The sequence below is a fragment of the Fundulus heteroclitus genome, chromosome 6 (assembly GCF_011125445.2).
Source record: "Fundulus heteroclitus isolate FHET01 chromosome 6, MU-UCD_Fhet_4.1, whole genome shotgun sequence".
Taxonomy (NCBI): Eukaryota; Metazoa; Chordata; class Actinopteri; order Cyprinodontiformes; family Fundulidae; genus Fundulus; species Fundulus heteroclitus.
In genome coordinates, this window is record NC_046366.1 from 26891456 (window position 1) to 26917144 (window position 25689).

The 25689-nt window shown below is 39.2% G+C and overlaps 3 protein-coding genes across 3 annotated transcripts; all 3 read right to left on the bottom strand.

Moving 5' to 3' along the window:
• Positions 1–815: 815 nt before the first annotated feature.
• On the bottom strand, positions 816–14192 carry LOC105931012 (pancreatic alpha-amylase). Its single transcript, XM_012869489.3, has 10 exons — positions 14098–14192; positions 13767–13938; positions 12833–12979; positions 12368–12565; positions 11895–12125; positions 4890–5023; positions 2162–2384; positions 1960–2081; positions 1723–1848; positions 816–1161 (listed from the first exon to the last, which is right to left on the bottom strand). Exons 2-10 carry the CDS (start codon positions 13932–13934, stop codon positions 972–974), a joined length of 1539 nt encoding a protein of 512 aa, XP_012724943.2. The 5' UTR covers positions 13935–13938; positions 14098–14192; the 3' UTR covers positions 816–971.
• Positions 7590–10323, bottom strand: LOC118563474 (zinc finger BED domain-containing protein 1-like). Its single transcript, XM_036138457.1, has 3 exons — positions 9299–10323; positions 8925–9003; positions 7590–8712 (listed from the first exon to the last, which is right to left on the bottom strand). The coding sequence occupies exons 1-3, from the start codon at positions 9737–9739 to the stop codon at positions 8342–8344; spliced, it is 891 nt and encodes a 296-aa protein (XP_035994350.1). The 5' UTR covers positions 9740–10323; the 3' UTR covers positions 7590–8341.
• Positions 14193–17567: 3375 nt separating the features above from the next.
• Positions 17568–21896, bottom strand: LOC118563473 (pancreatic alpha-amylase-like). Its single transcript, XM_036138453.1, has 9 exons — positions 21673–21896; positions 20062–20208; positions 19744–19941; positions 19421–19651; positions 19179–19312; positions 18769–18991; positions 18551–18672; positions 18350–18475; positions 17568–17794 (listed from the first exon to the last, which is right to left on the bottom strand). The coding sequence occupies exons 1-9, from the start codon at positions 21838–21840 to the stop codon at positions 17605–17607; spliced, it is 1539 nt and encodes a 512-aa protein (XP_035994346.1). The 5' UTR covers positions 21841–21896; the 3' UTR covers positions 17568–17604.
• Positions 21897–25689: the final 3793 nt, after the last annotated feature.

The following is a 25689-nucleotide window of genomic DNA, read 5'->3' on the forward strand; positions in this document are numbered from 1 at the left end:
GACCTCTATAGAAACAAACCTGTCCACAAATGCATGGCTCAACACAGGAGAACCAGCTGACAACAGCACTACAACAATACACGTCCAATGGTATTTGCTTTTCAGTCTTTTTTTTGGATGAGCCTCCCTTGCTGCAAAGCACCCAGACCTTCATATAGGGATGAAGGTCCAACTCAGGTGTTCTCAATCACATTTACTGCTGCACGCCAGCCAATTAATCCGTTCTTGTGATAGCTCAAGCAATTAACCAGCAGTTCTATCACAGTAGTACTGCCAATATCCAATCAGGACCCTATCATGCTGCAACAATTTATACAATTTTTACAAACATGTATATCTGCACTGGAAATGACAAAATATTTGACTATTTAAGATGTAATATGTTTCGCACAACTGGGAAAACCTTGGGTAAAACCTATCACTATACTATAGTATTGATACCAATTGGTACCAGTGAAATGTAGTTTAAGTTTCATGTGCATATTTGATGATTACTTAGTTTGATAAAAAGAACAGTTTGTTTTCTCATATTAAACCTTAATGAAACTTTTAATTTAAAACAAACTCAGAGTTCAAAGAGCTATACACATAATTAAAATAATTAAATTTGGTTTACTCCTAATTCATTTGAGCTTGTAAACTTAATAATTTTAAACTTAAACTCAAAAATAAGTGTTTTATGAAATTTGCTCACAAAGCAAGTTTTCAGAACAAAAAAATACAATTTGGAGAACAAAAATATCAAACAGACTTCATAGGATCCTATCAGCGTGAATGTGGTTGACTTTGGGCTTTCAGTGAGATGGGGACAGTTCTTTTTTGTTCCAACATTTTTATTGATAATTTACATTTGCATTTAGAGTGCCACAAATATAATTGCGTAACAATTGCATTTGTGCCACTCTGCTGGTTATTGCCACAATTGATTGGTCGGTAAACATAAAATCATGATTATAGCTTGTTATTATGTCTCAAAGCTTGGATTCAGCATGAATAGCAACAAAGGGGTCTTCATCTGTGTAGCTGATCTTGAAGAGGGCGTTCCCATCATTTCTGACGAGAATCTGCTTCCCAGTGCACCTGTTGCCGTCCTTCTGACCAGAAATAACATCACAGTACGTGCCACCAGGCATACCAGTGTTCAGGGTCACATCAAGGTCCCTAAAGGCAAACACAGGGTGATATTGAAGCAACCTTGATGTAATATTTAAGATGTATTTCAAGAATGTTGTACTGTTCTGTCTGCCCCTCTTTCCCCCTTGCAAAATGCAAGTGTGTCATGAATCAGATTATGATCAAAAAGTTATTTTATTTCAGTAACTCAGAGAAGTATAGATCGATATATTACAAGTGTTCATTTTGATGGTTATGGTTTATAACTAATTCAAACTGAAAACCTGATGAGTCAGAAAATCAGAGTACATAGGACCAATAAGAAGGATTTTAAAACAGAGCTTTCGACCTAGTGAAAAGTAAATCCATGAACTGTAACAGAATATAGAGTCAAGACTTAGTGAATATTCCTTTTGCAGACGTTACTACCTGAATGCAGTATAAATGCTTTCAGGAAAAGGCATTTTCATGTTACAATGCTTAAAAGTTCTAGTTGTAGAAGTTGTTTCAAGAATAAACAATAATGTTATGGATCCACTCCTGATCCTTTTTTTTCCCCCTTTAACACTGGTCTGGTGAAGAGTGTAGAAGAGGAATTTCAGTCCTTACCAGCCATCATTGTTAAAGACAATAAAACCACGGTTACCACGTCCAAAGGCAACCTGGTTGCTCTGGTTATCCCACCAGTTGGTGTGAGGCTGTCCGTTGACCACATTACGGAAAATGGCCATATTCCTTCAAAAAACACATTTTCAGTTATTCACTATGGGAAAATTCTGTCATATGATCTGTATAAGTAAGCAGAATTTGATCTCCTGTTTTAGCGGCTTTCTTTTAAAAACTCACGTGATCTGACGCCATCTGTGCTCACACACCCATCCGTCTCCACAAGTCTGGTCAGGATTAACGGGAACAGCCTTAGTGGATCCATTAATGTTGCTTGGAGGGCCCAACCAGTCACTCTGATCCTATAGTTTTTGGAAAAAAAAGGTATAACACAGACTCATCTTGAAAATATTTGATATATCCTAAGGTTGACAGACATTACTTTTCCATTCACAAAATTCCGGTTCCAGCGGTAGCTAGACATGACCCTGGCCACTCCATAAGGGTGAGCAAGCATGTAGCCGACTGCCATCTTGTAGAGTCTGGGGTCCCAGAATGTGATGATGGATGAACCACCAGCACCATGACCTCTCTGGTTGTCATGGTTATCAACAAACACAACAGCATTGCCATCAGACATGAACCCCCATCCTTCTCCCCATGTCCTGGACACAAAATCAAAAACCAGTTGATAATACCATACTCAGTGTGGAAGAAGGTAAATGTGAAAAAAATGTTTTTGAAGAAATGGCAGCAAATGTTTAAGTGTGACATCATGCTACTGCAATAAAATGTTTTTATTTGAAGGATATTAATTATGGTTTACTCCTACAGATTTGGCAGCAACATTATTCAATTCAATTCAATTTTATTTATATAGCACTAATTCACAACACATGTCATCTCAAGGCACTTTCCAAATTCAATTCCATGGCTTTGCAGCAATCCCTCATACTGAGCATGCATGAAGCGACAGTGGAGAGGAAAACTCCCATTTAACAGGAAGGAAAAACCTCCAGCAGAACTACGCTCAGTGTGAACGGTCATCTGCCTCGACCTACTGGGAGTTAGGGAAAACAGAGCAGAGACACAAAAAGCACAAAAGCACACATTGATCCAGGAATCCTTTCTATGGTATATGATAATAGCAGAAGATCCGCCTCCCCTGGATGATGTCACAGCTAACTGAACACCAGACCAGGTGTAACTGAAGAAAAAAATCACAGAGAGAACAAAAAGTTAGATAGTATGGTAATGTGCCCCTCTCCCTTTGGTCCTTCTGACTTCCGGCTGGTGCCTGCCCTGCATTTTGGAGGTCCCTCTTGCTTCATACTGATTGGTCTTGCTGCCGGGGTTTGTGCAGGCACCAGCTCATCATGGGGGCTAGGTTCCGGGCTTAGCCTACGCAACTCTAGGTGGCTTCAATGCTGGGTTTGGGGGTTGCATTGCCCTATGTCTCTCTCTTTGCTTCACTGGCCCTTGGACTGCTGCTCCTGTGCTTCACTGAAAACCTACCACTGTGTAGTGTGTAGTGCTGCTCTGAGGTGGTGCCTTGTGTCTTTCTGCCTTGGGCTGCTGCAGCCTTCTCAAGACGTGTCTACCTGCCTTTTCTGCTCTCAGGTGTTGAGTGTTTCAAGCTTTTGTTGAGGAAAATAAATATCTTAGTTGTTATATTAATCAGGTATTAGTATGGAAGAACTGGGGAATGTATGGTTTTTGACTGTGTCTCCCCTTTGAGGGCATAATAAACATGTAGCTTGCAGGATGTGTTGGGAGACAATTTATGATTGGGAGAGGTCATTTGGCATGACCCCTAACCGAGAAGAACAGCCTCTTTGTTTGAACAGATAGCCCCAAATTTGACACCAACACCTCCTGGAGAGACTGTAGGGGCAGTCAGTTTATTAAAAGGATGTCTTTGCGAAACTTAGATAAAAAAAACCCTGCAATGCCTGGGAGAAGCACGTAGGTAACAATGCTAATGTAACTTTTGTCTCCGTTGAGAATTCCTAATAATTTAAATATGCATATTTGAATGTTTACCAGTGATCAAATGTTTTTCCTGTACTGCCAAATCTTAAACCGGGGTAAGACTGGTCTTCAGAGATACGCAGGAGCAGGCCGGTATTAATATCTACATTTCCACTATTCCCACAATTCCAACAACTTTGCATTTTCAGGTGACAAATTTGCACACATACACCAACTGAACACAAACAGACTTACTTCTACATGTTTCAATTCACTAACACTCATATACCCATATAAATACAACCACCCATGCAACGATACACAAATAATGTTCTTACACACAGAGGTTCCCATTCTAGCAATGTAGCCTATCTACTTCATCCTGCATGCAATCCTGTTTTAATACAGTCATTCACAAAAATTAGGATTTCATCTTTAGATTATTTTTAAAGAACAACTGCCATGGCACATATAGACAAGAAGCTTCTTTATATAGTATGCTTGAAAGGTCAAGACAGGTGACATGAAAAACAACAACATAAAAAGTGGAGCTAAATATGTGATTTGTTGTTTTCAATCCTTGTAGGTCATACATAAATGAACATTTACTTTCTTTACTGCTAACGTTGTCTTTAAAGGGGCCATGACAACAAATATAATACGATCTGTCGTGCACTGATGAGGTCGTGTGAATGTTAAAAACTAAATAACAAAGGACCTTCTCAGGGGCGGTCAGCCTTTTTGCTTTGCTCAAAAACGGTCAGATTAAAACGGGTTGTCTTTATACGTATTTCAAATTCTCCAATCAGAACACAGTATCCAACATACAGCCTTCCCACGCATATCATTACTGCAACCAAATCCTTTTACTGAGGAGGGGACATTTGGCCTGACAAAACAACAAGCTGATGTTATCTTTTTTAAATGAAGTTCTTTGGAGAATTTACACATGCAGCAATATCAACTACACAAAACGGGTTACACAGTGGTATCATGGGACCTTTAAAGCAAAACGAGTACATTTTATTCTGCCGGCTCAGCAGCAGCGGCTCATTTGCATGGCTACTTCCATCTCCTTCATCACATCTGATTGGCTTAACAGGGGCCTTTGGATTGGTGTATTTTGAGAAGCAAGACATTTTCTTATAAAGTGCACACTTTATATTTTTAATTTGACCCACTGGACAAAATAAACCTACCTTGTGTAACACAGTTTCTCCTCTTGGCATTTTCTAAAGACTTTTCCAAGTTTCGCACCATATTTGAACTCAGTCACTCTGCCCAGATGGACGTACTCTCTAGAAGAGATGACCTCACCTCCCAAATCAATAACCTAAAGCCAAAGGGGGAAAAATATATTCTGTGACATTTAAACCAGAAATGGTTCAGTCTATTGGTACAAAGTCAGGAATAAAACAAATACATATTTAGTTTTTCACTTAGGCAAAAATATGTTTTCGCTTATTTTGCTAAAACAAGCACAAAACTCTGAGATACATCTTTCACAGCATCTTGGTGTTATTAATGTTGAGGGAGACATAAATTTCATGCTTTTACATTTCAGTTCATTTTTTTTTTTAGTGCTTGCCATCCCATAACTGTTTTCATGTGTCCATCTGCTTTTTGGATTTTCCCTGTCATTTGTTTTTGCTCACAATTTCTCATGGCTTGGGTGACAGGCTGGTTAGTACTCAGCCACCTGTTCTAATAAATAATATTGGTAAAACTTAATTAGTCACATTGTAAAGTAAAACTTCCATAAAAGTCTCTTTTTTTCTGACAGCAGTATTTAAGTCTGGATGTTTTCCTCCAACTCAATAGTATGCTATGTGTCACTATTTGCACCTACTTTATCTTGGTAATAGTCATGGGGTGTAAATGGGGGTTGTGGTTCTTGTAATTTATTTCGGCAATCAGTGGCAGTACTTGTGTTTGCATTTACGCAATCAGGCTGCCTTCTGTTTTAACATCTTATGAAACTGAGTCAGTGACTGCCATATGTCCCAAAGCGTGTTTCCAATGTGCTACAATGAATCTTCATTTCTTAGAACCGTTTATACTACCATGGTTGTTTTTTGTAGTTTTTCCACGGTGGTGTAGAGTATTGTGGGGTTTTGTTAATTATGTTCTTTGAAGATGAGGTTCACTCAGCTTTCCTGCCAGCACAACGTTGTTGCTCATTTTATATGCTGCTCTTTTTATGTCCTCTGCATGTGTATGTTTCAAGTTGAACAACTGATACTTTGATTATCCATCCATTGTCTTTTGCCTTTCTAAGGGTGAGTTGCACAGATAGCAGGTCCAGGAGGAAGACCATTGTCAGTGTCAGTATATAGCTTGTTGTGCTGTATCCCAAAGCATTCGTAGGCCAGAGGGCATGTGCAGAGAACCACCAAAACGGAAGGCACAGATGGCATTCATGTCAGCTGCTTGAACCATTCTTTACAGACTCTTTTCAAAGTAGTCTCCTGAGATGAAGAAAGCACATCTTAGCCTTAGGTATCTCTGTTCTTCTGGATCATGATTAATTTCTCACGAATAAAGGTTAAGATCTCTTCTTCTTACTGTGTGACCATCCCCATATTCCCACAAGGTCCTTGCGCTGGGGGAGTATGGGATGCTCTCAAGGTCTTTCTGGTGCTTAACGGAGCAATAAGCGAAGTTTCATTATTTTAGATAGAAAGAACTAAAAAATAGTGATGTGAGGAACTACATGTAGTATTTCAGATGGCCTCTGGTATGAAATCATATTGCATCTCTCTGTGTTGTTCTCCATTCTCTTGTTTACATAGCCGGGCCAGCCTGGCATGTACATGCATGTGAACAGCTGCCACTTAGGACTTAGCCCCTCCCTTCCCTAAAAGGCCACCATCAGACCAGCGCAGTGTTGGCGGAGTGCACTCCCAGCAAACCAAAATGTTCTCTTGCGAACAGCATTAAAAAGTTATGAGTTACTTCTTCACTTGAAATGTTCCTGTGAAAGGTGAAGTTTTTTTGCCGAGCTTTTATCCGTTACAAATATGTGCATAGAAGGCGGCGTGTGACAAAGGGAAAGGACGGACTGGGTTGGAGCTGGAATGAAGGTAGAAAGGGGTGTGGCTTGTCACACATCTTGTTTTGGTCTACAAACATTATTTAAGCCTAGTGGTGAAATATTGCTTATTGATCCTTTAAAGCATAACTCACCCCAAAGCTCACTTTGTTTTGCATACAAGCTGTATAAACTGGGCCTAAAGGTGCTACTTTAATGTTACTGTGCATTTTTTTACATCTTTAAGTGACCTGGTTTAGTTTTTCCACGAATCCATGGCAAAACCATCAGATATCCCCCAGATCACAAATGTTTCAATAGGTCACATTACTTTGTCCTGACCGCCTCAGCAATGAGCAATCTCTCTTGGAGCCGGACACTTGGGAGCCATTCTTCAAAATGTGTCTGGTTATACCGTTGGATCGGGTTGAGTTACACTTTAACTAGGGAAGAGCTGTGGTCCCATTCTCAGCACAAAGTTGTGCCTATTCCCATTCCATGTTGGACTTTCCCACGGCTGACCTTAGTTCTCAGTCTCATAGTTTTTTTGCAAATGATCTAATTCAGGTGGCCTCTACGGGTGCACACTGGAGCGATTTGCAGAGTGAAGAGTAGCAAAGACAAGATCCAAATTGCTTTAGTAATATAGTTCAATGTTCTAAAAATAAAAACAGTTGAGTAGGGATGGGAATCTTCACCACCAAGGCGATACGATACACATCTCGATACACAGCCAACGATTCGATACATTCACGATTCATGGAATTTCTAGTGATAAGATTCGATACGATTCTCCAACCTCTTGCGATCCGGTGCGATACAGAACGATCTAAATTTAAAATGCTGCGATACAGTGCGATACAGTGCGATACGATACAATACGATGCGATGCAATGCAGAAGAAAAGTACACCATGGACTACATAGTTCAAGTTATGGCACGCAAGCTAACTGTGCCTTTTATTTTGAAACAAAGGAAGTGCAACTTAGAGAGTGATTGTCTCTCTGAAACTTTATAAGTGTAAACTTCAAACAAAAATAAGATTTCTCTGTAGTGCATGTTGTCCAACAATTAAAGCAAAGGCACAAAGGCACATTTTCCAGTTAAGCCTTTAAAAAAGTGCTTGAAGTTTATACATGAGGTAAAACAAATAAAATGCCCTTATACAAAAGGTGCAGGCCAGGATATTCCATCTATTATAAAAACTAAAAGAAAAACTTAACACAGGGACACATCGCATTTTCCCCCAAATATACAATGCACACCATTGACAAGTACACCCCATTTGAAAAGCAACATTTTGAACAATATTCTAATAGGCACACAAGTAATTTCCAAAATGTGCATAGGTAAAAATGGTATGTCCAAAATGTGCATACAATATCTGAAGAGCAAACTAAGGTTAATAATCTAACTGAAATGTAATTTTCCATTTACTCAGTGCACATTTTGAAAATAACATGTCTACTTATTGAAATATAGTTCAAAATGTTACGTTTCAAAAGGGGTATACTCATTACCTCTGTGCCTCTGTAAAATTATTAATCATTCTGAACAAATGATCATAACAAGGGAGTAACAGTTCCCCATATGGAAATTAAGACAAGTGAATCCCAACATTTAACCCAGATGGGTCTTTTTCAAATTCTTTTTAAGAAAGATCAATTGATCAACATGGTCAGGGTGCAGGAGACTACGTTGGGCAGTGACAATATTCCCTGCACTGCTAAAGACACGCTCAGAGCTCACACTAGTTGCTGGAATGGACAAGTAATCCTTAGCTAAAGCTGAAAGGAGTGGCAGGTCCACCTGCCCTTTCCACCACTGCAACACATCACCGCCTAGTTCTAAGGAATCTCTCTCTCTGTATTTTAAAATTTCATCCTTAGCTTTCTCCCTCATGGTCTTCAATTGCGTTCTTGTGGTGATGAACTCTCCAAACAGCTGGTCCATGGCAGTCTTCTTTTTAGGAGAGGGCGAGGCATCATCATCTAAGGAAGACATGTACAAGACTATTAGTATATTGAACAATATGAGCAGTCAACACAACACAAGACTACACACTGTTTAACAATGATAACATACGAGTCAACATCTGTTGTGCTGTATTTAAAAGATTATCGCCATGCCCATGGACCAATAAATACGTTTTTTTTGTCTCTGTTAATGAACAGTCAATTACTCATACACAGTCAACACACACCTCTCCGTTCCCTGCTGGGGCTTCCGTCGCTGCCTCCCTCATCTGCCTCTCCTTCATACAGTGCAGCACTGTCTCCTGCCTGACAATCCAAATCAAAAAGAGTATTTTGTTGTCAAAATGTAAATAACAAGTCTTAGCACAGAATATAATAGCATTTGACCAGACTCCAAATCAAACATAACACTGTACATATTATACAGACAAATTGAACATAAAAATGTAGAGATCTATTGTGTGTGTGTGTGTGTGTGTGTGTGTGTGTGTGTGTGTGTGTGTGTGTGTGTGTGTGTGTGTGTGTGAGTGACAGAGACAGTGAGGGAGGTGGTCACATTCTATAGGCCTAAAGTAAAAGGAAAAAAAAGTCAATAAATTACCTGCTCGTTCATCTTCACCACCTCAGATGTTATTTTCATGAAGATGAGGTCTCTGGAGTCCACATCAAGGAAAGCCAGGTCTTTGAATCTGGGATCAAGGCCCGATGCATTGTAGAGGAGTTCTTGGAGATCCAAGTAACGATCAAAAAAATCTTGTCTGAAGCGCTGCTTCATATCTGCAATGATTGGCAGGTCAGTGTTGTCTTCGGAGAAGTGTTTGTGGAGTTTGGCTTGTATTGGGGCGATCATTGAGATGGTTGGGCTTTTTTCTTCACTCAAAAGTGTGGTGGCCACTTTGACAGGGGACATCAGCTTGATGATTTCCTGGATCAGAGTCATGTCGTCCTCATTCACTGCTAACAGGCCCTCTCCCCTCCTGATCCTTCTCGACAGCATAGCGTTCAACAGAGCAGGATGTTGCTCCCAGAATCTCTCCAGCATGTCCACAGAGCTGTTCCATCTTGTACAGACATCGTGAATAAGTTTGTGGTTGGGTAGGCGTAGCTGGGACTGAATTTCCCTCAAAACCTCAGCTGCTTGTGGGCTTTTATGGAAGTATGTAACAACCTTCCTCACCTTCACCAACAATTCGGACACCCTGTCCACCTTCAGTGCCTTTTAAGTTTAATGTGTGGGCTACGCATCGGACATGGGGTGTTATCTCTGCGCCAGCCCCTGCCACTAGCATGTTTCTTGCGTTGTCTGTCACCAAGGCAGGTTTTTTTTCTCCGAGGTTCCACTCGCGAAGTACATCTTGCAGCAACGCAGCCAAGTTGACCCCAGTGTGAGACTCATTAAACACTCGTGTTTGCAGGACGTGAGACTGCATGTCCCACTCTTCGTTCACGTAGTGTGCCGTAACAGTAATGTAAGAATCAGTGGCACAGGAGGTCCAACCATCAACCATTATTGACACCCTCTGTGCACGACCCATTGAGCTGAGAACATCCACTTTCACTTTCTCGTAAAGCGCAGGAACTATTCGGTCCGAAAACACCCTTCTGTCTGGTATGCTATACCTTGGCTCTAACACTTCAAGCAGGTATTTGAATCCCTCGTTTGCTGTAATGTTGTACGGTTGGATGCCTTTGCAGAGGAAGAAAGATAAGGCGTCCGTGATAGAATTCGCCCGGGCAGAATTGCTTGCAAGTGGCGCTTGAAAAAAATGAGGTATTCGTGGCTCACGTGAAGTTGTTGCAGTAGCACTGCTAGCTGACGTCTCCGGGGATTGGACTACTGTACTGTGGTGCCGCTTCAGATGTTGCAACATATTTGTTGTGCTGCCTGTATATTGTACCTCTGTTCTGCAGTGTTTACATATGGCCATTGTCTTGTCCAACTCTCCATCTCGTTTGTAGAAGCCAAAGTCTTTCCATACCGTTGACCTAAAGCGCGTAACCGAATGTATTATCTCTGTTTCGTTTTCCTCCATGCTAACGTGGTTTCTAGCTTGCCGCCTCTGTCCTCTTCGAAAGCAAGTTTAGACCCTCCTACTCGCGCGAGGCTTGGGGCGAGACTTGAGTGGCAGAGAGACTAGCATGCACGCAGTAGGCAGGCAACAGGGATGGAAAGAAACGCAACTAAAACTCAAAGACACGTTTCTAAAAAGTTATAATAATAGAAGATAATAATTGGTTTGTATCGATGCAGGTAGTTTTGATACGATGCATCTCGAGTTTATGTGCGTTTTTTACCGATGCAGACGTTTGCAAATCGATGCAACCGTATCCAACAGGTCGTTCAGATGTTCCGACACGCATCGGTGAATCTTGCCATGCCTACAGTTGAGCCTTTTCCCTCATGGTTGGGGAGGTCTCTCTTTGTCTCACGCAGCATTCAGGTGTCTTTGTTTTGTCCTTGAGAGATGGTAAGATGGAGTGGGATATAAATGGGCTGATTGGGGCCTATTCTACTATAATGCAAGTGTTGCTTTTTTTGTTGTTGTGATGAAAGAATCCTAAAAAAAACAACTCTTGATTGAGTAGTCCATCTTTGTTCAGATTATCTCCTGTTGTCACAAGACATGGATCAGGACCAAAAGAAAGAGATGCACCTTAAAGAGATTATGCAGCTTGAAGCAGTTTTTTTTAGAGAGTAGCTGGACTTAGCTAAGGTGAGGAGCTCAACTACTTGGGGGAACGTGGAGTAGAGGCCCTGCTCCTCTGTATTAAAAAGAACCGGTCAAGATGGTTCAAGCGTCGCATAAAGATGAGGTCCTCTGCACACACCCCTCTTAGTGTAGACCCCAGGGTCAGACCCAGAATTCACTAGAGGAACTACTTTGCTGTTCCAGCCTTGTAATGGCTTGGGATTCCTAAGAACTAGCAGGGGATTGCTCTGGGAGGAGGGATGTCTGGCTTTCCCTCCACGACTTGATATGTGGAATACAGAGAATAGAAATATGGATCTTTGTCTGATGTTATTAGAAGTTTATTGATCTAAAGCATTTGAGAGTGACACAAAAACCAAAATCTGTAAGGAGGCAACTACGTTACACAACACTGTTTCTCAATATGTAATATACTATAAAACGTTATTAGACATTTTAGAAATCTCCACATTCCAGAAAAAAAGTATTCCAATAAATGCATGTTACCTCCTGAAAGATAAAGGGTCGTGAGTGATTGGGAAACCAGGTTGAGTTGAGGTTGTGAAGACGACCATAAACATTTTGCAGGTCACCCGGCCACATGTGCTTGCAAGCATCCACTCTGAATCCAGCTACACCTAAATCGATAAGCTTGTTCATGAACTCTGCCACTTTGGCTCTGACATAATCTTTTTCCAAGGCAAGATCCAAAAGACTGACCAGACTACAGTCCCGCACCTAAAACAGAAAATGCTCATATTATCGTACCATCACTCAAATTATCTAATTAACTAACAAGCCAATACAGAATTTGTCAACTTTGTTGTATAAATATAGGTTTTTTACAGGCATTTTGGATTTTTAAGGACAATGTTCAAGCAGTTGGGTCAGTGTGGCAGCTGAGCTGGGTTTATAATGGTCCTTGGATCCTTTAGGAATTTTCTTTTTTAAATTGTTGAACATTACTAGGAAAGTTTTACCTGAGCAATATCTCCATAGTTTTCAATATTACCAGTGGTAGTTCTGCATTTGTTGACATTGAAGTCCCAAGCAGAGTAGGGAACACTTGGGAAGTCCTTTTTGCTGGCACTGAACCAGCTTCCACATGAGGAGTGATTTCCCTCTCCACCACTGCTTCCACACATGTGGTTGATGACGGCATCCACATAAATATTAACCTTTTAACGATATAAAACAAAGTTTTTTTAATCACTGTTAGTTTCATAAATTTCTTTGAATATTAAGCTTAGTCTGCTTAATATTCACTTAGACTGCTTATAGCTCTTTAATCAATTCCAAAATGGCAAAAACATTTAATGGTAAGATTTCAGTAACAATGAAGAAAAAAATGGAACAAAGAGCTTTGCTAATAACTTATGGTTTATAAGAAGACAAGGTGCTGAGAATGACTTATTTTCCTAAATTACAGCTGTAACGTTCCTTACCCCCACATTGTTGCATCTGGTGACCATGTCTATAAATTCTTTCTCACTGCCGGATCTGGAGCACAAGTTGTAGCTAATAGGTTGGTATCTTTGCCACCATGGTCGCCACGGGTTATCAAGAACAATGTGTTCATTTGGAGGAGAAATCTGAGTGATATATCAGGAAGATATTCATCATGTCTCAATGCAAATGTTCTATAATAAGGGCTGAAAGTCTTATTAAAAATGTAAGGGATGGAAAGTAAAACCGCTGGGGAAACATTGATTTACACCAGGGAACTGAATAACCAAAATAGTTTGATTGCTTCATGATTAATTGTAAGTGATTATACAACCTGGAAAGGTTAGTAAAATCATCATTGTAAAAAGCTGAAATATTTCCCAGCAATTTTCCTTGGTCATGAAAATATATTTATTAATTGCTTACCTAGCAAAAAAACAGCAACAAAACAAACAAACATAAAACTCAAGGCAAAGGAGTTTAGGAGGATGGACAGTTTTTGTAGAAAATGATTGTTTGCTTAAAGGCAGTTTTCACAGCAACTGTGATTATTCAACATGTCAGTGACACTGGTGGTTCTGGAAAATACTGTTTTCTTCTTCTTTCTAAATGCATAATTTTACACTGTCCATCTGTTTGTACACGAGCAAAGACAAACTGCAAACAGCCCAAATGTATGTTAAATTTGGACAGCCAAGCATTACTTCTGATACAGTTAGAAACAAAGCACCATTTGCAAGATGAGTTTCCGCTGAATTTTTACTGTTCCTTCATTGTGTAGAGTTTCACAGGTAATTATACACATTATATTACATCTACAATGATAAGAAATGTATACAATGGTATTTGACCTAATATGAAGTGAGAATAAGAGGATTGTGTTTGTTCTCAAAAAACAGACCATGATAAGCACAACTCTTCAACTCAACTAACCTGAACACCACCAAACCCTTTTGGAGCCAGGAAGCGCTCACACTCTGCAGCGATGTCGGACCAACGCCACTCAAACAGGTGCACAATTGTTGTCCTTCCATGCTTAAAGTGGGGGTTGTGCTGCGGGAGTCCGAGCCCAAACAGGGTTGTCAAAATGAACAGCTTCATGCTTCTGTAAAATGAGAAAGACAGCATGTCATGTTCTGCATATAAACATCAGTAACAAGGCATCTTCTAAATCAGCATAAAACCTTTATGGTTTTCTGCCCAAAACAAAAGTCAAATTTAACCTGGTTGTAAAATAATTACATAGGACTTTCACAGTTCTTACCGGTTAGAGCACGGCTGTTTTGACTGGCACAGGGTGTGTGGGAGTTTATTCACTGAGTTCAACAACCGGAGGATGTTGCAACAGCTATGAGAAAAAAATAAATAAAAAGCAAATAAAAAGCTGAGGCAGGTCTGCAGTTCAAATATAGCCCTTTGCTTCTGTAGAAAACAGTAAGCAAAGAAAAGCACCTGTTTTACCATTAGTACATGTTAGTAACCATTCTCTTACAGTCCACTAAATACCATGTAGTTACCCAGTAATTGCATCATAGGTTACGTTATATTAGTGTGTAACAAAAACTATTTATTTTGTGTGGGTAATTTAATTACTGTTCAACCGTCCCTGAAATACCCACCATTTACTAATGTATTACATGGTAAGCTGTCATATTATCTGGTATTTACTGCTGTCAACTAGTTTGAGTAGACAAGGAAAAGTACTGTCTTCTTAGAATTTAAACAGTTATTACTGTGTAACTCATGCAGGCTCAAACAATGTTTTGTTTAACCTGTTTAGAAACTAGCAGCAATAAAGTATTGCAGTATTACCAGGTATGATAGAGATACCTACATGTTGATAATTTAACAACATAGACTGTAAGCAACATATAGTATATATATATATATATATATATATATATATATATATATATATATATATATATATATATATATATTAAAATGTTACTTTAGCGCAAATGTGTTTTACTTTGAACAGGGTTTTCTAAATTACTTGAAAAAAATTGTTAAAAAGAGTTTTTCTTTGCTCGTTTTCTACATTAACTAAACATCAGGGCAAAGCAAACAAGATTCAAATGTTTTGGGATATGAAAAGTTTATTTTTGACAGTCCAAGTCTTAAAGTCGGAAATGGTTAAATATGATCTGAAATATTGTTCATCAGTTAGGGTTTGTTTAAAATTCATAGATTTTTTTTGAGAGAAAACAACTTTAGTTTGTCATTTACCATGTGGATAACTTTAGACTGAGTTTAGCATGAAGATACAAAAAGGCTGAAGCTATGTTGGTTTGTTATACACTGAAAAAAAAAGTTTTGTTTTTGCAAACGGAATAAAAGCTGTCAGAGAACATGTACTGTTTTCAAAGGATTTTACTGGTTTAAGTTTTGTAGATTTTGAAGTAGAGCTAATCAAAGGTAATCCAGACTAGTTAAAAACAATGTAAATGCCCTTTACTTAATTTCGTGTTGAGTCAAATGGAAACTCCAGTCCCTCAAGCGCAAAATGAGAGTGTTCCTGTCACTGCATGATGGAAGATAACAGACCGCTTGAGTTGTTGCTGCAGTTCAAAACAAGGTCTTCAAGTTCTCTGTGACTGTAGTAGAAGCACTAATCGGTTGGCAAAAGATAAGAAGAATCAGCAGTCACACTGCACAATTTTTCCCAGAGCTGCATAGTATATCTATACTATGGTCATCACAATATCCGTTCTTTTAACATTACAATCAAAGGACTGCATGGATGTGACTTTCAATAAGATATTATATTTAAGTGTCAAGCATGAATATTTGGCATAACAATAATATATTTGCCCTGTTAGACTTTTACTGCCCTTGGCTATCTTGGCGCTCACACTTGATCTATATTTAGTTGGTGAGATGCTATGGCTTACAAGTGGCGGTGGGAACATTGTGATGGAAGAAAACAGAGAAAATAATTAGGGTTAGTCATGTTCGATATCATCACAATACTCAGTAGTTGTATCACAACTGATATATTTTAGTCCTGATGTTGTTCACTTATTTACTGTTGCTTCTAACATGATAGTGACAACTGTATTTTACTGGAAAACTGTCTTGCAAACATAAAGAGTTTTCCAATATGTTATAAACAGATCCCACTATTTGAACCCAGACTGCAAGGCATGGTGCCCATTGATTATTCTTTCATTTTATTTATTTTCAAAAATACAAAAGTGTTTAGTCTGATCATGTTATCTTAAGCTGTAACCTCAGAATAACTGTCTGTACACAACAAACAAAATTTACTTTTTACTTAAAGGGGACACATGGTTTTCAGTTCTTCTTTTTGACATTAAAATAATTCAGACGTGGTATATATAAAGTAGAACTGCAATGGATTGGTCTGAATTCCTTGTAAATTTACCCCTACATTCCCCCTTCTCACCCCTGCTCCGGTGTGCATCTAAGAGCAACACATCCAGGTCGCAGAGCGTTCCGCTCCATCCCATTCGGCCAATTTTTAGTATGCCGGGGAACCGTGCAAAAAACAACAAAACGTTTTGACTTCTCCAAACTTGACTTTTTCGGCAACCTTCGGCTTGGACTACAAAATTTCTTTGACAAATAATAATGATGGATTAACGAAATTGGTAAGACTGACCTCCATGACCTTGAATAGCAGTTCCATAGCAAATGCTGTGATGTGATGATTCAAAGAACATAATTACAGAGAAAACTGAACGGCTTGAAAAATATCACCCAAAAAGAACTTAAAGATTTGTATGCAGCACCTGGAGAGACTACATTCAAATTTTCTGCACTCCTAAAGAGACCAAATACACAATAAAATGTGTTTAAGGGCTAAAATAATGTATTTTCATATGCCCCCTTCAAGAGGCATAGTCACTTACTGTGACTATACCTTTGTACACCAGTAGCTCCCTCTGGTTGCATACAATGGTTTTGCAATGTAATTATCCCTGTTGGCATACTAAATTTTTGTTTCTGTGTTTTACATAAAGTTTTTGCTTTATTTGTTAGCAAACATGGGGCTTTTGTGTATATGTACTATAACAAGACCAGATGACGGGAAGTATGATATTGCACATGCCCACAATGAGTATGGGAGAATGTTTTTTTTGTGTTTTCTTTTTCTCAAAATACATGATTAGGCCCATTTAAGGAAATAAAGGTAGTGGGGAATGATATTTGCAAAACTCCATTTTGACATTTTGAGTTGGATTTGAATGCAAACTAAAGATTTTAATACTATCATTGTGTGGTTAAATGATGAAGTTCTTCTGAACACTACAGGGCAGTCCCAGGATTGAAATGGTCAAAGTCTGATGTGGACATTATGGGCAGCATGACATAATGAGTGGAAGTGGCCACAAGATCTTATTGGTTTATGCATTGGGCTAACCTGACTCTGGACAGATACATTTTTTTTTTCGCAGACCTGTGTGGAGCCATGTGGAGTTCGGTGGAACTGCATCCGTCTAAGAGAGTCAGGTTAGCATTGGGGCACTTGGACATTAAAATGGCTAAGTGCAGCTAAATGGGAAGCTGAAAAATATGATCTCTCATTTTCTTGCTAAACTGAACTGTTTTCCACGTCAGAATCATTCAAGGTCTGGTTATATGTTCAAGTCATATATGTATGTTCAAGTCACTCTTTGTGTCTCATGACATGTGTAATTTAAAACAGTTGTAATAGTATGTAATAAGTTGGACCAACAAAAGAAAAAAACTCAAACTTTGGAATCCATACTCAGATTGTTAAACAACTTTATTTGGAGCTAACAGTTTACAGCTTGGAATTAGCATGAATAGCAACAAAAGGATCTTCCTCTGTATTGCTAATGTAGAAGTGGGCGCGACCATCGCTTCCAACCTGGATCTGCTTTCCGGTGCACCTACTTCCTTCCTTCTGGCCCGAAATGACATCACAGTAGGTTCCAGCAGACAAACCAGTGTTAAGGGTTACATCCAGGGCCCTGCAGGTGAAAAGGGGGCAAATATTATATCAATCAAGTATTCGAACTAAATCTATATTCATCAAGAAGGTAATGATGTTGAAACCCAAGTAAAGAGCAGTATATATGAGGGTGAATGTTTTTATTTTGTCTGTTTCAGACTATAACATAATTAAAAGCTTTAACTTATTAGGTTTGAAAACACTGTGACTGTTTAAGTTGTTGACACAATTCAACAGTGTGTATTCAAAACTGAATCACCAAATTATCAATTTGTATTTATTGTATTAGGATTAGTGTGGGTTTGCAATATTAAACAAAACATACACCTTTCCCAAAGGATTTTTCAGCTAATACTTTGAAATGGCTTGCAACAAATATTTAGCTTGTAATTTTGATTTAAAGGAGCTACAGAAAGTAAAAAAAAAGGTTTATGGATAAATAAAATTGAAATATAACATAAAACACTTTTTCTCAATATACATTTAATGAATTTGAATCACAAATTGATTATGCCCGTTATGTCAAACCTTACAATCATTTAAGCTTTTAAAGTTTACACCATAAAATACTCACCAGTCATCATTGTTAAAAACTATGAAACCACGGTTACCACGTCCAAAAGCAACTTGGTTGCTCTGGTTGTCCCACCAGTTGGCATGAGGCTGTCCATTGACCACATTACGGAATATGACCATGTTCCTTGAAAAGAGCGATAAAAGGTAAAACATTTCTATTTATTCATATTATGTATTGTAGCCTGCTCTGTGAACCCACTTGATTTGGCGCCATCTGTGCTCACACACCCATCCGTCTCCACAGGTCTGGTCAGGGTTGATGGGAACAGGTTTGGTGGATCCATCACCATTACTGGGAGGGCCCATCCAGTCGTTCTGATCCTAACGCAGGCGTAGCACAAACATTGATTCAAATATAAGATATTTCAACATGCTTAATTAGTTAATGAATAACTCTAGAAGAAAAGAAGGGAATACCTTTCCATTCACAATGTGACGGTTCCAACGGAAGCTGGACATGACCCTGGCCTGTCCATAAGGATGAGCCAGCATGTAGGCCACAGCCATCTTGTGAAGTCTGGGGTCCCAGAAGGTAACGATGGATGCACCACCAGCACCATGACCTCTCTGGTTGTCGTGGTTGTCAATAAAGACAACAGCATTGCCATCGGGCATAAAACCCCAACCTTCTCCCCAGGTCCTGGACACATGAACACATCATAACTATGCTGAGGATTCCATTGGTGAAATGCAATAATTTATGAACAACGGTAATAAAACATTAACTGAAAATATATGTATAATAAGCCAGTATGACAAACAAATAAAAACACTGTGTTTTGGCAGTCTCCAGTAACTTTTATGCACAACACAATTTGCCAACATACTTGGTGTAACAAAGCTTCTCGCCATTCCATTTCCTGAAGACAGTTCCCAGTTTGGCACCATATTTAAACTCAGTCACTCTTCCCAGATGGAAATATTCCTTAGAGGAAATGGGCTCACCTCCTAGATCAATTACCTAGAATGTAATAACCATAAATTAATCCAAAGGACCAATGATAAAGCTAGCTAGCTAATAGTAGGGATTTTTTTTTTGCATCAAATATTCAACTGTATTAAAGCTTACCTCCTGGAAGATAAAAGGTCTGGCACCACTGGGGAACCATTTGGTGTTAAGGTTGTTGAGACGACGGTAAATATTATCCAGGTCACCAGGCCACATGTGCTTGCAAGCATCCACTCTGAATCCAGCCACACCCATGTCAATCAGCTTGTTCATGAACCCAGCTACTTTGCCCCTAACATATTCTTTCTCAAGGGCAAGATCTAGCAGACCAACTAGACGACAGTCACGCACCTACAAGCAACCAGTTGCATTAAAACAGACAGCAATAATCATGCTTACTGGATAATCATTGGTAGTTTTAGATTGTTTTGTACATTAATTACCTGATAGGGATCTCCATAGTTTTCAATTTCACCACTACCAGTCTTGCATTTATTGTCATTGAAGTCCCAAGACGAATAAGGCACACTAGGGAAGTCCTTTTTGCTGGCACTAAACCAGCTGCCACAGGACGAATGGGTCCCTTCTCCACCACCAGATCCACACATGTGGTTGATGACAGCATCCACATAGATGTTGACCTGTGAATAGACTCAAGTTTGGTAAATCTCCTAAAAGCTCTAAGGACACTACTCTTTGATTAAAGCCCCAGTAACCAAACATGTCACTATACACACAGACCATAAAGAAATGTGGTTTACCCCAACATTGTTGCATCTAGTAATCATGTCTCTAAGTTCAGCCTCACTGCCAGATCTAGAACACAAGTTGTAGCTAATCGGCTGGTATCGCTGCCACCAGGGTCTCCAGGGACTGTTGAGGACGATGTGTTCATTTGGAGGAGAAATCTGAGCAACACAGTAGACAAACATTATTATCACAATAAAACACAAACTTTCAGAAAATTGCACTGCTTTACTCAGAACGGTGTATTAAAAGGAGTACTCTTGAGCAACACCAGTTCAGTCTAACTATTACATATATTATCTAACATATGAAAACAACTGGAGAATGATTAGAACAGGCATAAATCATATTGTAATAATGAAATACATAGCAAAAAGTGTAATAAAGCTTATCTTAAATTGTTCTCTAATAACTACATATGCCCTGATTCAACTCAAATTTTTTTAATTAAAGAATTTTTCACAATTTGGATTTGGCTATACTCAAGTTTTTTTTTAACATACTGTTCAGTATTTCGTGTACATTTTTACATAAAATAAAATAAAAATTGTGAATGTGCCAGCTAGTGCTGTAAACAGGTTTGTGATTAGAAGATATCTTACAGAAAATGAAAAATGGCCAATCACTGTATGCAAACTTGTCTGGTAGAAACACTGTCATGGCAGAATTTAGCAAATTTACCCAGATAATTGTGAAAGGGAATAAGGTAAAGCAACATATCCATCCATCGATCCATGTTCTAACACGCTTATCCCTATTGGGGTTCACGAGGGGAGCTAGTGCCTATCTTCAGCTATCAATGGGCGAGAGGTGGGGTATACCCTGGAAAGGTTGCCAGTTTATCGCAGTAAAGCAACACATTTTGGAGGAAAATGTAATGATAAGAGTTACTGTAAGTGGCAGAGATGAAATTCATAACTGCCTGAATTTGCATTGCATTGCCTTTTCCAGCTACTTGAGCAACGGTATGCCTTACCATACTGACACAACATAGATGACACATCAATGCTTGAGTTAGATTAAAAAAAAGAAAACACTTTATCATGACTTGCTTCTAATGGCGCGATCATTTGATCAAACGCATGCTGTGCTATATGAAGAGAAGTGTGGTCATGTCACACTGCAGAGCATGAAAACAAGAAAATAATATTAGATAGGATTATAAACGCGCCAAGAGCTCATCTAAAACATAATGTAATAAATGCAAAAAAAAGCAATGGATTATATTGCTACTCCAAGCTGATCCTGATTCACACACTTGCTTCATTTAGATGTGTTTAAAGGATTTAAATCACATCAAGCTTCTGCAGAGCTAGAGAGGTGCTAATCATAACAAAGTCATTCATTTTAAGAATATTATTGCACGTATCTTATGTCTAAGCCATTTCTGTTAAAAAAAAAAAAAAAAAAAAGAAAACACAGTTAGTTGCATTCATGACAGATGCTTAACCTTAAATCAGCTTGAGTGGCGTCATGGAAAACAAAATCTTGATCGGGGGATCTTTAGCAATTATTTTCAAAACCCAATTTTCCTCCAAAATCAATTGCCACGTTTAGATTGTGAACACATCCTGTCCTGCGATATGATCAAGCTGATAATTTATTGACAGTTCTTTCATACACACCTGAACACCACCAAAGCCATTAGGACCCAAGAAGCGCTCACACTCTGCAGCGATGTCGGCCCAGCGCCACTCAAACAGGTGGACGATGGCTGTCCTTCCAGTTTTGAGCTGGGGGTTGTGCTGAGCAAGGCTCAGGCCAAACAGAGCGACCAAAAGAAATAGCTTCATGCTTTCCCTTGAGAGATAAAACTGCACCCACTCTCTGCCTTTCCGTGTGTGTGTATATATAGGAGTTTATCTCATCTCTGTATGACATGGAGATAAGGAGTTATCACTGTTGTGGTTAAACAGGTGCTTCTCTCTCACAACTCAGTGACATATCTGCTTCACCTAAGCTCAATGCTCTAAGATGGTTAAAACAAAATACATAATTACTTGTTGCATTGTTTCATAATACTTTAAAGGAATGTTTTTCACTTTGGTTATTTTGTGAGGAAAACAAAATGACAATTAATCTATAAAGTGCAGAGGCAGTTATGCAAAGAGTAACAAAATACAAATACTGGCACAAATTGTTTGTGTGTGCCTTATGATGGCAAATATGTATGGAAAGGAAAACATTCACCAGCAGCTGCTTTCCCACATTTTTAAATCTGTTTAGCATGTCGCTTTTTATGTAACAGTCTGAATGTCCTTGAAGTCATACCAGGTTATAAAATGTTTTGATATGGCTGGCAGTCACACCTTCTTTGTTTTATTTAATTGGATTTTTAATGTTACCAGTCCTAGATATTACTGTAACTTATTGCATTAATAAAATGCCATGTATTCTGAAGTGATACAATTATGTTTTTTTCACAGCAATTTTGTTTTACATTCTTTTAAAACTAAGCTTTGAGAAGCAGTCAGAAAAATATTTAAACATGGCAGAAAAAACATGGCAGAGTCTGAATCTTATAGAGAACTAAAGATTAGGATAATGGCATTCCAGCCTCAAATATTTGGAGCTCCACACAAAAGAGTTGGTGACACCATACAACAAGACTGTGTCCCAAGTGTAGAATTCTCCTTTCTTTACCTGTAGCTTTTACATTGAAAATTAAGCATCTTCTCTATTTCTCTATCTTCTTCAAATGTGCTGGCAATAGCTTCTGATAGGTCTAGCTCCTATGACACGAGTCCATAGCTTCCTTCATCATCCTCATCTTGGATCAACATCAGATGGAAGCTGGAAATATTCCCCAGAGTTATGCGGACACTATCCTTAATTTCTTCCAGTTCATCTCCTCCTGGTTGGGAATCTGAAGAGAGACCTGTGTTGACATCGGTCCTGATGAACATGCACTCCCACAGCAAAGCACTGTAAATGCCACAGTCCAGTTCCTGGGCGATGCATTCACAACTCACAATTTCTTTTTCAAAACACTGTTATGTAGCTGCTTAAGTAGCCATGTGTTTTCTTCAAGCACACAGCTTATTGGCCAACACACATAACGAAAGCTTGCGCTGAGCCAAACAAGTGCAATATTCAAATGAGCTGTGGTTTTTGCCACCCTGATATGCCTGTTTACACTGAAAACAGGCTGAGTTTAAACACAAAGTTTACCATTTTAAAACCTCTAAAGCAGACATTTAAAGCATTTAGGGGTTTCTTCATAACTTAATCAGTGACATTATGCCATAAAACCAAAATAACAATTTTCTCAGTTTCTGCTGACTTGTTCCTGCTTTTCCAGTGGCATGTCACATATGTATGCACTTATTAAATGTACATATCTGAAGATAAAATTGTGACTTCAGTTCTATCAAAATAATTTATTGTGACCCCATGATAGCTTTAAATCAGCATTTTGTTCACCTTCAGGGACCTGGACTTGACCCTTTTTTATACTGGTTTACCAGCTGGCACTTACTCTGATGTAATTTTCTGGTATTGTCTTATGATTCTGACCCAAGCCCGAATTCTGGATTTCCTCCTACCAAGCCATGAACCTGCTCATGTAGTGCTCACCTGTGATGCCTACCTCTACCATCTAAACACTGTGTTGGAGCCCTTGGACACACAGATCAGTTCTAGAGCAACCTTATGGAATCTGATCTTTTATTCAGTGCTTCACTGAGTTTATTCAATTTGATTTCATTTATATAGCGCCAATTCACAACACACGTCATCTCAAGGCACTTTACAAAGTCAATTAAATCAAATCATACAGTAAGATTGGTCCAAATGTTTCCTATCTAAGGTAACTTAGCAGATACCATGGACTCTTGACAAGCAGCATTCACTCCTCATCAAAGAGCATGTAGCAGCAGTGGACAGTCACCTGCCTTGTTGATGGCTTTGCAGCTATCCCTCATACCCAGCATGCATGTAGCAATGGTGCAGCGGAAAACTCCCTTTTAACATGAACCTCCAAACCAGGCTCAGTGTGAACGGCCATCTGCTATGACCAACTGGGGGTCTTAGAAGACAGAGCAGAGACACATAAGACACAGAACCCCACATTGATTCATGAATCCTTTCTATATTATAGAGTAATGCCAATGAGTCTGTTTTCTGTGAAACTAACATCAAATTTAAATCAGCGGTGGTCTGTCTAAAATGTGCAGGAGAAAGCTGACCTGAGAGCCGAGCCATTATCTTGCAGGACTGCAGAGATCCTCACGCTGTGACCAGTTTTTACTGTTTTACTTTAAGCTTTGACTGAGCTTTAAGACCTGGAGCTAGCACGCCAAGCCACCCACTAGCATTCATGAAACAAAGCTATGCTGATGTGTTTGAGTGTGTTTTTATGGTTATAACAAACTTTAGTTCCATAGGGGTTTTACACAGAATGGGATATTAATGTATATGTTATCCGGTCCGCTCGTTATGATCAAACAGAGCTTAAAAGTATTTTTACATTAGCGCCAAATATCTGCTAGCTTAGCGCTATTAGCCCCCCGGGAAACATTAGTGCTACCACCTACTAAACATAACTACAGTTCGTTTTAAATATAATACTTATTTTTGTTTCACTCCACCAACATTCCATAGTGCTACGAGTATTAGTACATCATAAATAGAGAAGATTAATGTCGATTTAGTAGTGTTTTGAGGAGGAGGCAGAGAGAGCCATCCCTACCGATAACAAAGACAGTGCAGGTGGAGGGTCTTGCTGCCCGATCGGAGAGTCAAAGCATAGGGCTCAGAGACGGATCACGCCGTTAATTTCAATGATCCCGCGTTATGGCCAACAAAAATGACTGATTCTGATTGAATGAACGTTTTTCTTTTAATGGTTAAAAGGAAGCCTTTCTTAGAGATGGCAAATGAACTGCCAGCAGATTCAAAGGGTCTAACTACATTTATGAAGTGAAGTCATCTAAGCCTTGTTTGGAGGAAAAAAATGTATTTCTGTAAACAGCAGATTATTGAATAAAATAAAAGGAATAGGTGAATGAAGTATACAGTTAAGTTGACTTTATTGATCTGTGTTTGTGTGTGTGTGTGTGTGTGTGTGTGTGTGTGTGTGTGTGTGTGTGTGTGTGTGTGTGTGTGTGTGTGTGTGTGTGTGTGTGTGGTGGCGGCAGGTGTAGAGGGGGGCCCAAACAGACTATGGCCGTTTCTCAATATGCGTTCTTGAGCGTTCTCGTGTGCTCGTGTGCTCGTGACACGTCATCAGCCTCAGCCCGAGCACTGTTCCAATGCTGAGAACGCCAAATCGAGAACGCGCCGAATTCCCCGGATGTTGTTCTCGCCCGCCCTCTTTATCGAGCATGCATCAGAGCAGACTTGTGCGTTCTTCAGACTGACCGCTTGCCCAGAATGCACCGCGGCCGCAGCTTGATTTGAGACAGCGCAAACAGAGCTCACAGCGGTAAGTTAAAAAATTCCCTTTTCTGCTGCTGTTGTTGTTCAAAAGTATGTTTTAAGATCGTTTGAGGCGAGAATATTATACTTTTAAGCCCTATGTGGCCTGTTTACAGAGTTAGTGAGTAATTTAAAAAAAGTAGTGTGCATAATACCGCTGGTTATGATTTATTTGTTTTGTGTTTATCTGACTGACGTGTGTTACTTTATTAACTCAATACTTG

Coding starts and splice junctions, on each gene's coding strand:
- LOC118563474 (XM_036138457.1), bottom strand. CDS start 9,739: ATGCTGGAGAGATTCTGGGAGCAACATCCTGCTCTGTTGAACGCTATG. Junction 9,004..9,298: donor TGGTGAAGATGAACGAGCAG/GTAATTTATTGA, acceptor TTGGATTGTCAG/GCAGGAGACAGTGCTGCACT. Junction 8,713..8,924: donor CCCCAGCAGGGAACGGAGAG/GTGTGTGTTGAC, acceptor TGTCTTCCTTAG/ATGATGATGCCTCGCCCTCT.
- LOC105931012 (XM_012869489.3), bottom strand. CDS start 13,934: ATGAAGCTGTTCATTTTGACAACCCTGTTTGGGCTCGGACTCCCGCAG. Junction 12,980..13,766: donor AAGGGTTTGGTGGTGTTCAG/GTTAGTTGAGTT, acceptor TATATCACTCAG/ATTTCTCCTCCAAATGAACA. Junction 2,082..2,161: donor GGAATTTTGTGAATGGAAAA/GTAATGTCTGTC, acceptor CAAAAACTATAG/GATCAGAGTGACTGGTTGGG.
- LOC118563473 (XM_036138453.1), bottom strand. CDS start 21,840: ATGAAGCTATTTCTTTTGGTCGCTCTGTTTGGCCTGAGCCTTGCTCAG. Junction 20,209..21,672: donor ATGGCTTTGGTGGTGTTCAG/GTGTGTATGAAA, acceptor TGTGTTGCTCAG/ATTTCTCCTCCAAATGAACA. Junction 17,795..18,349: donor GTTTTTAACAATGATGACTG/GTGAGTATTTTA, acceptor TTTCACCTGCAG/GGCCCTGGATGTAACCCTTA.